The sequence below is a fragment of the Rhamphochromis sp. 'chilingali' genome (genome assembly GCF_963969265.1).
Source record: "Rhamphochromis sp. 'chilingali' genome assembly, chromosome: 20".
NCBI classification, from domain to species: Eukaryota; Metazoa; Chordata; class Actinopteri; order Cichliformes; family Cichlidae; genus Rhamphochromis; species Rhamphochromis sp. 'chilingali'.
Genome location: NC_137947.1, coordinates 25,334,024 through 25,346,953, shown reverse-complemented (window position 1 = coordinate 25,346,953; position 12,930 = coordinate 25,334,024). Strand labels below are relative to the sequence as shown.

The window sequence follows — 12,930 nt, the reverse complement described above, 5'->3', positions numbered from 1 at the left end:
GGTTTAATGTCTGATGCCATAATAATGACAAATTAAGTTTAACCAGTGGGGCAGCTTTTCTGCTGTTATATATGTTTGAAAATAAAAATGAAGAGAAAAGAGCAGTCTCCCACTTTTCCTTTAATCAGTGACAATTGTTCAAGATTTAACCCTGAAATTTCAGAAACATCATTAAGGATGTGGTTGAATTTCCATCACAGCAGTTCATGAAAGCATAGCCCACTTTGTTTCCCACCTTCCTCTCACACATGTCCATCTCACACAAGGCATTATATTAGAATTGGTTAAAAAGCACATACATATCAGATCAATCTTAATGTCCTACCCGTGGTCTTGCATATTCATATAAATATAATATGACTGCCGCTCACATTTGAATTTATTGGTTTTCCTCCTCCACAAATTAGGGGGGCTCCAATTGATGAATATTTTAGCACATGTGCACTCTGTGGGACATTTATCATCGCCTTTGCTATTATAAACAGAATAAATGAGCAGTCAAAGTAGGCTACAGTGTGCTGTACGCAGACACACCGCCCCTCTGTACTCTCTTGCTTTAGCCTTCCTCCACAACTGCTGCTCTGTCTTAATGGGTCCCGCTTTGATGTTGCCTTGATATGTTACATGACCGAGCACATATGGATAAGTTTACCACAATGCAATATATTTCCTATAAATGGTGAATACAGAGATCAGGATAGAAAGGTCTTGCACCTAAACTGTAACACCTAGAGCAAAGCTGCAGTCAAGACAACCTTAGCTGAATCTATGTTAAGTGAAGCCCTAAGGGGGTCGAGACAGAGGTTAATTGGATATACTAAAATTATGTTATTTCATTACAGATATTAAGTTTTGGAGGTTAGCCTAATAAAAAGGAAGAAAAAAATAATAAATTTTAAAATAAATGTATTGCTGAGATAATCCCTGCCTTCTCCATGCCACTCTAAAGATTGCCTGTCAATCAGATAGTTGGGTGATACTGATGATGTCTTTGTCATTGGACTGACTGTTGAAATGTTTTTCAAAGAGCAGGCCATCCTGAAGACCTCACTTTATAGTTTTAGCAATAAGCCTTTTTTTTTTTTTTAACCTTGTTGCTTTTACTGCTCCTGACAGGAACTGGAAGCCTGCTAAGTAAATGTTTAACTTATTCTGAGTCCTGAAATAATACCAGTCTCTGAAATAAACAGAGCAAGAAAGCCAAATCAAAATGCAACCATGCCTGCCTCGCTTTGATGATCATTTCGACTCTTCCTCCTCTTCATCTCAACAATCTACCGCTGGAGTAGAGTGCAGTTGGATGCCCTTTAGCACTTCCTTTTCGCCTCATGTGACCAAAAGGGCTGCTGGGATTCTTTCAGATAGAAGCCAAGCCACCTTAGGCTGCATCTAACCATTGCTGAAGCCCACTGATCTGACGCTGCAGAACCAGGCATTGTTTCAAATGCTTTCATTCACAGTCCCTGCCATTGGCAGACACTGTGAAATGGGTGAAATCCCAGCTTGGTGAAGCTGGCACAGAAAGCCAGCATCCTGGATCCCTTCCACTTCAGAGAGCCCTGCCACATGCTAACTGTCATCCATGAGGCACTGCTAGCCCACGGGGGGGGTCTGGCAGAAAAGTTGGAGGGTGTGGGTGGATGAAGGGGGTGGCATAAACATTGTGATATACCCTTCACATACAAACACAGAAGCCACAATGGACTCCTTGGAGATGCAGAACCAGAGGCCATAAGAGGTGATTATTATTTATGCAGACACTTTTCTGAGTTGAGCTTTTTATTCTCCTCCGTCTCTCACTCAACTGGCAGCTGCCCAGTGTGAGCCATCCCTGGGATCCACAGCAATGATGATCACCCCCTCCCCACACACACACGCGCACACACACACAAGCCCTTCCTTGTCCTCATTGCTGTCTACGCCTGGTAGATCCCCTGGCATGTTTGCTCCTCCTTCATAAACACTAGCAGCTGCTTGGGCAATTAGCCATTAGCTCTTTACTTTTTACTATAATACCCAGTGCTCAGAAATCTCAACAATTAGCTCCTTAATTGCTTCTAAACAACCCAGGCGTAACCAATAAATAGAAGGCGGTAGGTAGTTAGCTGAGGAGACAGACTTCTGGGAAAGAATGAGACAAGGCTTATAGAATCCACACTAAAATGTTCTTCCTCTCGTCTCCTTTAGCAGGCTTTGGCAATTATTTTTTTCTTGCTGTTACACGACTTGAAAAAGCTTGCAGGGGGAGGAGAGATGACAGAATGGGTAAAGAACACAAGGCAAGCTGATGCCTCATATTCAAATTCAAGCTGACACGTCCATGCCCTTTATTCCCCAGTCTAACTATCACTTCTGAGAAATGCTAGTATTCAGTGTGACAGAGGGTGTTACAGTGACTTTTAGATGGGCAGGAGACGGCGCCCCCCGGGTGTGGATTTTCGTGGCAGCGTGATATGACACAGCTCGCTTCACAGAGCAATGGGGATACCCCCAAGATTAGCTGAATGCATTAAAGAGAGGCATGAAATGTAGCTAACTGTTGATTAAATCACTGTTACATCCATACTGGCGGTTCCAGTTAACCTCTTTAACACTGACAGCAGCTACGCCACTAACATGACAATGGCCTACAGGCAGAAATGTGCTGTATGCTGTGTGCAGTGTGTGGCATCGCAACAGACAATTTTTTTCTTTTTAGATAAGGGTGCTCAAATGGATTAGGTAACAGACGAAAATGTTATTTCAGACATTCATTGAGGAAATGCAAATATTACTTACATTCTGCTCTCTAGATTTGAGAAAGTACTATTTTTCACAATTTACACAACAGAAATTTATAATCAAAGGTTTTCTCAAATTTCTTTTAGGTGTTTTTTGACCAAACACACACACACAAAATCAGACTTATTACACAGCTTTAACAATGTGTAATATTTTAAATACAGCTGCATTGAAGAAATCCACTTGCAATCCACGTTTTGACTGCCTGTGCAGCATACTGTAGGGTTTGCCTTTTTAATGAGTAAACAACCATTTTTACAAAGCTGACCAATCTGGGCCACAAGAATGTTTTAAACTTTCACATTTGTTGACAACAAATACTTGGCACTTTAAAATCGCTAAATGAAATGAGCGTGCCCCAAAGATGACATATGCTGTAGCTGTTCTCATCTAACATGCATCTTATCGTTAGTTGTGGCTGAATATCTGCTGATGTTTTGATGGAACAAGAATTATGTTTTAACAGGGAAAGTCGAAGACAGGACTACAGGTCGTCTGTTCATAACAGTTTCTGGCTTTAAATCAAAGAAACACAGTTGATTGGCTTCCCTATGCTGATGAACTGCTTCCAAATGAAAACAATCAAAGCAGAATCAAGCATAATCAAGCATTGTGATTCACTGCAGCGTGTGTGTGTTTTAACTAAATAATATTCCAGCACCACAGCAACTCAGTGTATATTTTCTACAAAATCTGCATTCAGTTTATATTGACTTTAGTTACTGTATCCCCTCCCAACCCTCTACTCCTCACAGACACACACACACACACACACACACACACACACACGAAATACCAAGGAGGTATACAAGCACCATCTAGTGCTTTATTTTGGAAATTGCTATGCAGAATTTTACAAAATGTGTAAAAAAAAAAATCCACATTTATTTTCTATGTAAAATATTTGTTCAGTTGCATTAACGTTTTAAAATTAGGAGCAGAAAGACAGCTTTTGGATTACAGAATAGGAATAAGATCAAATCAAGATTGAACTAATCACATTCTGCAAACCTGCAAGTATATAGAAAAGAGTTAAACACACGAGAACTGATTGATGACAGTTCATATCCTCACTAGCAGAACCTCTGACAACTTTGGTGAAATAGATGTTTTTCACAAGAAGAAGCATCAACTGTGATTGACTAAAAAATAAAATTTCCACCAGTCTATAGTCAGAAGTTTAATTTCCTTTCAGAAATAAGAACAGGGGAGTTTCCAGTTTTTGTGTGTGTGTTTGTTTTAAACCACACATTTAATTTTTCATCAATGGAGTCATGCAGCATTTTCAGTGGAAACTCTGTCACGCATGACATGGTTAAATAAACACAGCACCATTCATCACGTAGTTCCTTTTCTCAGCTTTCAGAGATAAGAAGATGATGATGGTGGAAACATGGAGCAGTTTCAGAAACATAATGAATAATCAGGAGTCATCAACTTGTACGTCAGTAACCTGCTACCACTGAAGTAATTATTCATTCGACCATGACGTATGCATGCAAAAAGCCAACATTTCTGATGTTCACTCAGTAAAAAGCCAAATATAGTTAGAAAGGATATGACTAAGGCCTAGCTGAGTCCCAAACAAATTCCAAGACCTGACTCATTTCATTCGGACTGAATACCGTAATAGGTAACAATAACTGTAAAAACTATGTAGAACAGCCCTGAATGAAAGTCTTGAATATTTAACAAGTCCTCCAAGTCCAGAAAGCCCTCACAAAAAACAAAAACATGATAATCAAGACAAAGTTGAATTAAAAACAGCCTGAGACAACGCTAAAAGGTCAGAAAAGCTGTGTGAAGGCAGTGTCCGTGTTTGGATAGCGCAAGTGTTTATGTCACATTTGACTGATGTATTTTAATTAGAAGTTCAAATTCATCTGAGAAAAAATCTTGGACGCGGATTTTGACTCCCTAACAAACTAAAACAAAAGATAAGCCCCTGACCCACCAGCCACCTTGGCTCAAAAGAAGCATGGCCCTGTGCCCAGAATAAAAACTGTATTTAATAGTTTCCCTGACTCTCGATCTTAAGGTCTAGAAATATAACTATGTGTATTATTTTCAATTCAAACTCCATGTAATATGGTCTTTTTTGACTAAAGACAGGTGTAAAGTGTAAAAGTGGTCCAAAAATGCCAAAAAAGGTTAATTACATTTCTGGAAAAAACATTTGGATACAACTAATCAGCTGTCTGATTTATTTACTGTACTGCTTTAAACCAGCCTTTCCAAACTTAGATTTAAGGATCCCTTTCTGGGCTATCACTACCTTTGAAATAAACAAGTTGTTTGTAATATCTGTTTTTGACCAATGGTAACATTGAGCAACATTATTCAAGACTCTCTAAAAGTGAACACAATGCCTTGAATAATGTTGCCAGGAAGTAAAACATGACTTTTTCCCCCTTTTGTTTGTTCATTGGGGCATACCATTTTATAGTATACAAGACAGAGTACAAATTACATTTTTGTAAAACTAAATCCCAAGGAGGCAAAAGTATTGAATTATTATTTCTGGTGCATTACCACAAGGAATACACCAATTAACAACAATAACTACATTAATCCACCTACCTACCCAGTATCGTGTTTGCCACCAAAACAGCTTTGACCTGTCAGGGCATGGACCTCTGATGGTGCCCTGCGGCTTCTGGCACCAGAAAAATGAGAAGCGATCCTGGCGATCCTGCAGGTTGCAGAGTGAAGCCTCTGTGGATTTGGCTTGTTCCCATGCATCCTGAGGGAGTTCAGTAGAACATGATCTGGGGAGTTTGGACAGAGACATTATGACATAAATGGCATGAATTATTTTACAGTAGAGATGGTAGAAGGTTAGAAGGTTTTGCTACAGGGCAAAAGTTTTTTCTAAACTTGATTTTGTGAAAAAGACAGCAACGTTTTCAATGTAATTATTAATGTGATTAGTACCACTCATGTTTGCCTTGAATTTCATATAAAAATGGCTGCTGTGAATTGTTTAGTGTGCTTTCAGGGGTAGTTTTTTCTGTAAACGGCGGTTCTAATGTTGTAGTATCTCGGTGTATTTCAATAATCTTTTTCGTTGTGAGAAGATTAACTAATTTTGCCCATCTGCGCTTTGCGACACACAATTATACTCTTTTAATGTAGTCTTAATTGTATTTTATATGCTAGAATAGTAAACTGAATATGACACGTAAATATAGTGGAATTAAGAGAAGGCCTTCGCCTAGATTTTGAATTTAAAATTGGAGAATGAAGTGGTGAACTTTAGCCAGTAAACCTAATCATATTTATACAGTAGATTTTTAAATATATATCTACAGAGCTGAAATATAACTTATTAAGAATATTTCAGGACACGGAGAAATCATTTCGTACATACCTGTCACAGGCTTTAGCTTTGCCAGAAGTCAAACGAGCTGCGAAAAAACTACCCGGCAGCCGTAGGTTTGGTGACGTCACAAGCAAACATGGCGGCTAGCTTTGAGTGAGCGAGCGAACACAACAAGACTGCAAAGAAACGTTGAATCTCTCGAAGGCAAATTGTTAGCTGCAATGTTGAAAGCCACAAAGGAAAGTGCTGAAGAAACGATGTAACGCAGAGTTGGCTTTGCTGCTGCTGCCGCCGCTGTTTTGTGCAGCCATGTCAGAGGCGAGGACGCATGCTGAGTTCACTGAACTGTGGAGGACTGTCTCCAAACTCAGCTACAAAAAAACACAAGACACGAAAGCAGCAAAACAGATGCCTGACACGACAACGACGCCCGTCTCTAAAGGTGAGGCTGTGTGTCTGTTAATATAGGCGACGATCTGCGGCTCAACGCGAGCTTAACTAAAGACCATAACAAGTGTTTGTATACACAGAAGAGTAAAGGCGGCCATGAGGTGATCAAAACGAGCGACTGACAGTGACAACATGCCAGCTGGCTGTGTTATCTCACCATAGACACACCACTAATTCCACTCTAACCAGTTGTAAAGTACTGAGACTGTCTAGGAAGGATAAACTGCATTCCGAATATACAGAAAGTGTTGCCACATGTTCGAATATCTTTTAAGATATGATGCATGATCTTATCTAAATAATTGTTTGCTCATAGCTGGATTGTTTTAATTAGACAAACACATGTTGCGTGCATTCTGGAATATGTCCTTTTAATGCAGCCAGCCCTCTTGTAATGCTATATTGCAGTGACTCAAATCAGACAAGGCTTTAAATGACCATTATGTATCCTCCTCAAGCTGCTAAAATAGAAAGATTCAAAACACAAGTTTTTGACCAGACATTTTCCCAGTTTTTATATTGTGTTCAGCAAGTATTTTTTTCAGGAAATTATCATATAAATATTATTATGGCTTTAACTGTGACTACACTAAGAGAATCTGTTCATGTGTGAACTGTCATCACGATACATCTTTTATTGTTCTCCTGTTTGTCTTTACTGATATGTCTAACATAAAGTTTAAAGTAACTAAAGACTCGGTGCTAAATAAATACATGCAAGTAAATTTAACGTTACCAAGTTGAATATGATTTATTTTTAGCTCATTTGATGTGGCACTTGATATCTCTGTGCACAGATTTTCAAAGTCCCCAGCATCGAGGTTGCAGCAGATACACCGGCTTGGCTAATGGAGATTCTCCAGGAGATGTGGAACCTTCACAAGATATCATCTGGGATTCCACATCTCCCACTCAGACTCATACTGGTAAACAACACCGACACTCAGCTCACACTTGCTGGCACATCTCATCAGCAGGTTCTAAATGAATGGCAACATAAACGATTTCTGAATAGGTTTTTTTTTATAGTAGATTAATTTCAATTGTAAGCTTGTGCTTTTCATTTCAGTCATCATGACTCTACCACTTTGCTAATTTCTATCATGTGTGTTATTGTCACGTTTTTTGGGTTCAGGACTCAGGAACACTAGAGCTGTGGAAATATCTGATATTGTGAACCGCATTGCTCCAAAGGTCTGTTGTTTTTTCAGCTTTTTATTATTTTCATATTGATATTTGGCAAAAAATGGTTATTTCTAAATGCCATGGTAAATATAATTAATCACAAACTAAATAAAAAAAAAAAAAATTTCATTTAGAATAAAATAGAATAATCCTTTAATTGTCCCACAAGGGGAAATGTGGTTGTAACAGCAGCAGAAGAAAAGCACATATACAAACAGAACAGAAACACACACAATTTTTACAGAAAAAAAATATTTACATCATGGACAATAGTTACAAAAACAGAGTACTGTACAGTTATTAAGATTAAAGTATTTTTTTAAATTATTATTTATTATAGGTAGACTTTCAGTCTTTTCTAGCACATATCTGTAAACACACTTCAACCTTGTGCTTGTTTCTTTTATAGGATGTAAAACCAGAAAGGACTGACTCCTCTTTGCTGCAGTGGATCGGTGACAGTGCCATGCCCGCCACACCAGAGATTCAAAAGCCAAGACTCAGGAAGAAATCCTCTAGGTGAATAATCAATATATTGACCAAAATACTGTCCCTATAGATTGTTATTATGTACCACCATATGCAGCCTGTATGGGTGCTCATAAGCGTCTTTCTTCCTTTTTCCTTTTGTCTACATAGGCAAAGCAGTGTGGAGGACCTCATGAAACTCGCCAGGCAGTTTGATGAGAGCATGCAGCAAGATAAGGAAACTTCAGAAAGCCTTGTGATCAATCTTAATGAATGTCTGAACACTTCTGAAACAAAACTGAAACCATCGTCACTCCATGATAGCTTGAAGGACCTAAAGTACCCATCGGCACCAGACCAGATAGAGGCAGAGCTGCATGCTCTGTTTGACTGCTCCACTCAGAGTGCATGGCTAAGCCGTGGCTCTGCAGTATCCACCTGTTCACAGGAAATAAGAGGCCAACCTGTGAATGCAGCTTTATCCGAAGACCAACAATCAGAGCTCAAATCAGCTGAAAAGTCTGGCACAGCTGCACATCCTGCTGAAGAAAAGGGAACTAATAGCTGTAGTGCAAATAACTGTGATGACTTTGATGATGACTGGGAGAATGATGAATTACTTAATGACCCTTTTTTGCTGGCGATGACCCATAAGCCCAATGAGCAACATGACACCAATCCTAACACCACCTTTCAGTCTGAGACTAAGACAAACACTACTCACTCTACCCCTGTTCGTAAACCCATTGCAAATGCAATCCCTGCACACAAGCCTTCAAACCTAAACTGCAAGCCTAGCTGCAGTGTGAAAAGTTCTGAAACAAAACTGACACTCCAGGAACTCTGTCCCAAACTGAAGACTACCAACCGAAACACTTTCAAATTAGAGCCAAACCCCAACTTGCGGTCACAGATGGCCAAAGAGGTTTCCACTAAGTCCAACTTCACCGTTATACAACCCAAGCCACAGATGTTTGACCAGAAATCTGCAACTGCAAAGACATCCACTACACCTCAACCTGACAAGGTCACTAATGATCACAGAGGGGCTTCTTTAGGAAAACACTCTGTTAAAGATATTTCAGACAGCTTGTGGGATGATAGGGATGATGACGCACTGCTCTACCAGGTATGTGACAGTGTGGAGAAGATCGCCAACAGTCAGTCGCTCCAAGTGAGCTCCGGTAACTGCCAAGAAAAACAAGATATTGATGTAGACAGACAACGGAAAACCACAGGGCCGCAGCCCATCAACATGACTCGGTCTGGGAACGTCGGTGCCAGCACTAACAGACAATCACCTTGTGCTTTTGTTCGTTCTAACTCATTACCAAGGGCTAGTTATGAAACTGTGAACTTCCAAGGATGGAACGTTCCCATGAAGGGTGCCAACAAAAAATCACAGATGTCTCAAAGCTTCCCAGGAAGCCACACAAATTTGGGTACATTAAGTCAGTGCGGGGATTCATCTGGAACTTTCCAGGCTGGAAATGCTAATGTGGATATGAAGCAACATCCAGTGATGGCCAGAGCAGTACACAACGCCAAGAGCCATCACACAGCTTTCAAAAGAAATCTATCTGACTCAGCAGCCATAAGCACCAAAGGTATGATGTCTAAGTTTTGATAATTACCACCGAATTGTATCAAAGTATATTATGTATGCGACTTTATAAAAGGCTAGGGTATTTATAGTGGGCGTGCTTTCCAAAATAATTCATAAATAATAATTATTTTTTTAAACTGAACCAGAACAGCACCAGTTCTCACACTTGCATGCAGTTTTTCCAAGGTAGTTGGCAGATCGGCTGTTCCAAAGATCTTGGAGAGCTTGCCACAATTCCTCTATGGATTTAAGTTGTCTCAGTGTCTCATGTCTCTTCAAGCAATCCTACATTGACTTCTTTATTGCTGAGATCAGTGCTGTGTGGGGGCCATAACATCTGCTGCTGGAGTCCTTGTCCTGGCCAGGTCTCCCTTGAAAAATATATTAAATAAATGTGTTTTCTTTCTGCCAAAAAGACAGTTCTTTATGACTCTGGCTGTATGGCTGGACTTGTTGTTATGCTTAAGAATTAATTTTTCACCAGTCAGGCTCTGATAGTACTGTCTCATGAGAATAATCTAAACATCTAAAATGTGTAAAATCTTTGTGCTAAACTGTATATTCAAAGATAATAGGAATAAAAATTTTGAATTGGTTGAAAATTTTATAATATTTTAAGACAGGATTTTATGTTTGTCAATGGAAAAAGCCACCAAGAGTGTTATGTACGGATACTTTTTCTTAAAAACAACACAAATAAATCTAAAACTAGATAGAATGGCTTTGCTTTGATAGACTCAGTCAAATGTCCAGTAACTGAATACACCCCCATTAGTTGTTTTGTTTAATTCTATGCATTTGTCTGCCATGGCTATTCCATCAAATTTGCTTTAAGAATGGATATTTAACTGAAAATTCACAAGTAAAACAGATGTCACATGTTGTTCTTATAATCACTGACAGTTCGGTGCATGTGCACATTAACCATTTCCCCCCAAGCAAGTAAACTGCGCACTGTGGCTTTAATTTGTGATCTTGTCAAGGGTCCAAACCTCAGCAAGCATCATTGCCAATGAATTTGTGGACAGATTTTATTTATTTATTTATTTGTCTTTGGACTTGGATGTTTTGGGGTTCTTTTGTTCTTCCAAATGAGCAGATGTTTAATGTTTAGAAATGAAAACTTGCTCGAGGTCATGCAACAACCAAGCTGAAATTGTCTCTTTTTCATTCAGTTTTCTCACTTTTCTTCCCTCTTTCCAGTTTTTGTCACAAGCCAGATGACAGGAAAGTGCTCTGCTGCAGAGATTGAGAGGAAAAAACAGGAAGCTTTGGCCAGGAGGCGACTGCGAATGCAGACCGCCACAAAGCCATAGAGCGACTTCGTCCTGCCAGTATTTTTTGCAACTTAATGCACTCTACATTTCATACAAGTGGTTCAGCCCTTTTTCGAAATTTCTTGTTTTTTGATTATTGTATCCAAGATGAAGGACTGTTGATAGTTCAGTGCATGACCTGATCCCGGGATATGTACTTAGCTTTCCGCACATATAGAACCTACTACTGGCTGTTTTTGCTGCTAATGTAATGTGTTTCATGGTAAGCATTTTTTAGGAACAGTTTGTTACAGAATCTCATATGTGTGACAATGTAAAGAAAAACTTCTTCACTACTTTGAAATATAGTTTACATCCACTGAGCATGGAAAAAAAATCCAAATGCTCTGTTTGTTGCTTTCTGATATTTAAGCCAATTTTGGATAGAACATTTTTATCTGGTGCTTTTTGCTTTTGTTAAAAAGTAAATAGCTTAATCTCTGTGTCACTTTTCAAATTGTAGCATCAAAGGCTGACACATAACAGTGTATTTTTGAAGCTATCCATAAGAAATGGATGCCTTCGCTTTAAAGCGAACATTAGCATTAACTGCTGTGTTCTCTGCTTTATGGGTCTGCTAAGACTGCTTAAGTGCCTGACAGTTCTTTTAAAGCATACTTGAAATATTCATTCGTCTTCATAACTTTGTAATGAAAAAAGCCTTACTTTATTAGAAATAGAAATAAAAGGATATCAACACAACCTAACACAAAATCTTTGCTTTGAGGCCAAGCTGAACATTTAATAGATGATTCTTATTTGTGTTTCCTCTGTGCTTTCTTTGCTCACGTCAGTGTTTCTCCTTTCAGTTTTGCACAGGTCAGCATCAACAGTTGTACTGTAAAGACAGCGTTGTGGCCTCCGCTGGCAAACTGTACTGTAATAGCTATGCTATGCACCTTTCAAAAAAGTTTAACGAGTAAAAAAAGAAAAACAAGGCTTGAAATTGTTTTTATATCTGGACAGGATGAAAATGAGAAAGATGAGAAACTCACACTACATTTTCCTATCATATTTTAATCATTTGTGCTGTAAAGGGCAGACCTGGGACATACAGGTGACAAATTCAAATAAAACTTTCAAATAGACTTCTTTGTTTCTACTTAATTGCTTCAATATATCCTAATACTTTTGACTCCAGTACCTGTTGCTTAAAAACAGCATGATAAACGTAGCTGTATTCATTCCCCCAGTAATTTCATTATGTTCATGTCTTGTGATAAATCAGAATACAGTTGGCTGCTATTGGTCTGTAGCAGTTTCATTTAATTTCGTTCACATTTTCAGGCTTTTTTTTTTTTTTTTTTGCAACATCAACGACACCCCTGTAGTATTGAACAGCTGCTCAGGATTTTGAGTTTACACAGACGGCCTCCTCACTGGAGTTATTGGCGTCCATTACTGTAACCTCTATGTATTTCAGGGCTGTTGACAGGTCAAGCAGATATGATGGGCCCATTTCACAAATACTCAAATTTGTTTTCAACAAGTTGCTGCCCAGAAAGAAGAACCATTGTGAGCATGCAGTAGCCTCGCTATGAAGAATATTGTTGTTATTAGACATGAGGGATTATTTTAATATGAAAGCTAATTCGTCTTCTGACTCCTTATCATTCTACACAGCTGCTATATTGTGCGTGAGGGTAGTACAATGTTCGCCTTTGTAATCCCGAGAGAATTCCTCAGAGTTCCTCCTTCACGACCATTCCCACCCATTACATGCCTGTGAGAGTTCCCAGGTGTGTGTGTGTATATGTGTGTGAGAGAGACGGGTGGTCTGCAGGTGTGTGTATTTGAGTATT

General features: G+C 39.1%; 1 protein-coding gene across 1 annotated transcript; it reads left to right on the top strand.

The window, feature by feature from the left end:
* Positions 1 to 6,234: 6,234 nt before the first annotated feature.
* On the top strand, positions 6,235 to 12,216 carry etaa1b (ETAA1 activator of ATR kinase b). Its single transcript, XM_080868753.1, has 6 exons — positions 6,235 to 6,545; positions 7,351 to 7,479; positions 7,689 to 7,747; positions 8,148 to 8,257; positions 8,378 to 9,813; positions 11,016 to 12,216. The coding sequence occupies exons 1-6, from the start codon at positions 6,413 to 6,415 to the stop codon at positions 11,126 to 11,128; spliced, it is 1,980 nt and encodes a 659-aa protein (XP_080724879.1). The 5' UTR covers positions 6,235 to 6,412; the 3' UTR covers positions 11,129 to 12,216.
* Positions 12,217 to 12,930: the final 714 nt, after the last annotated feature.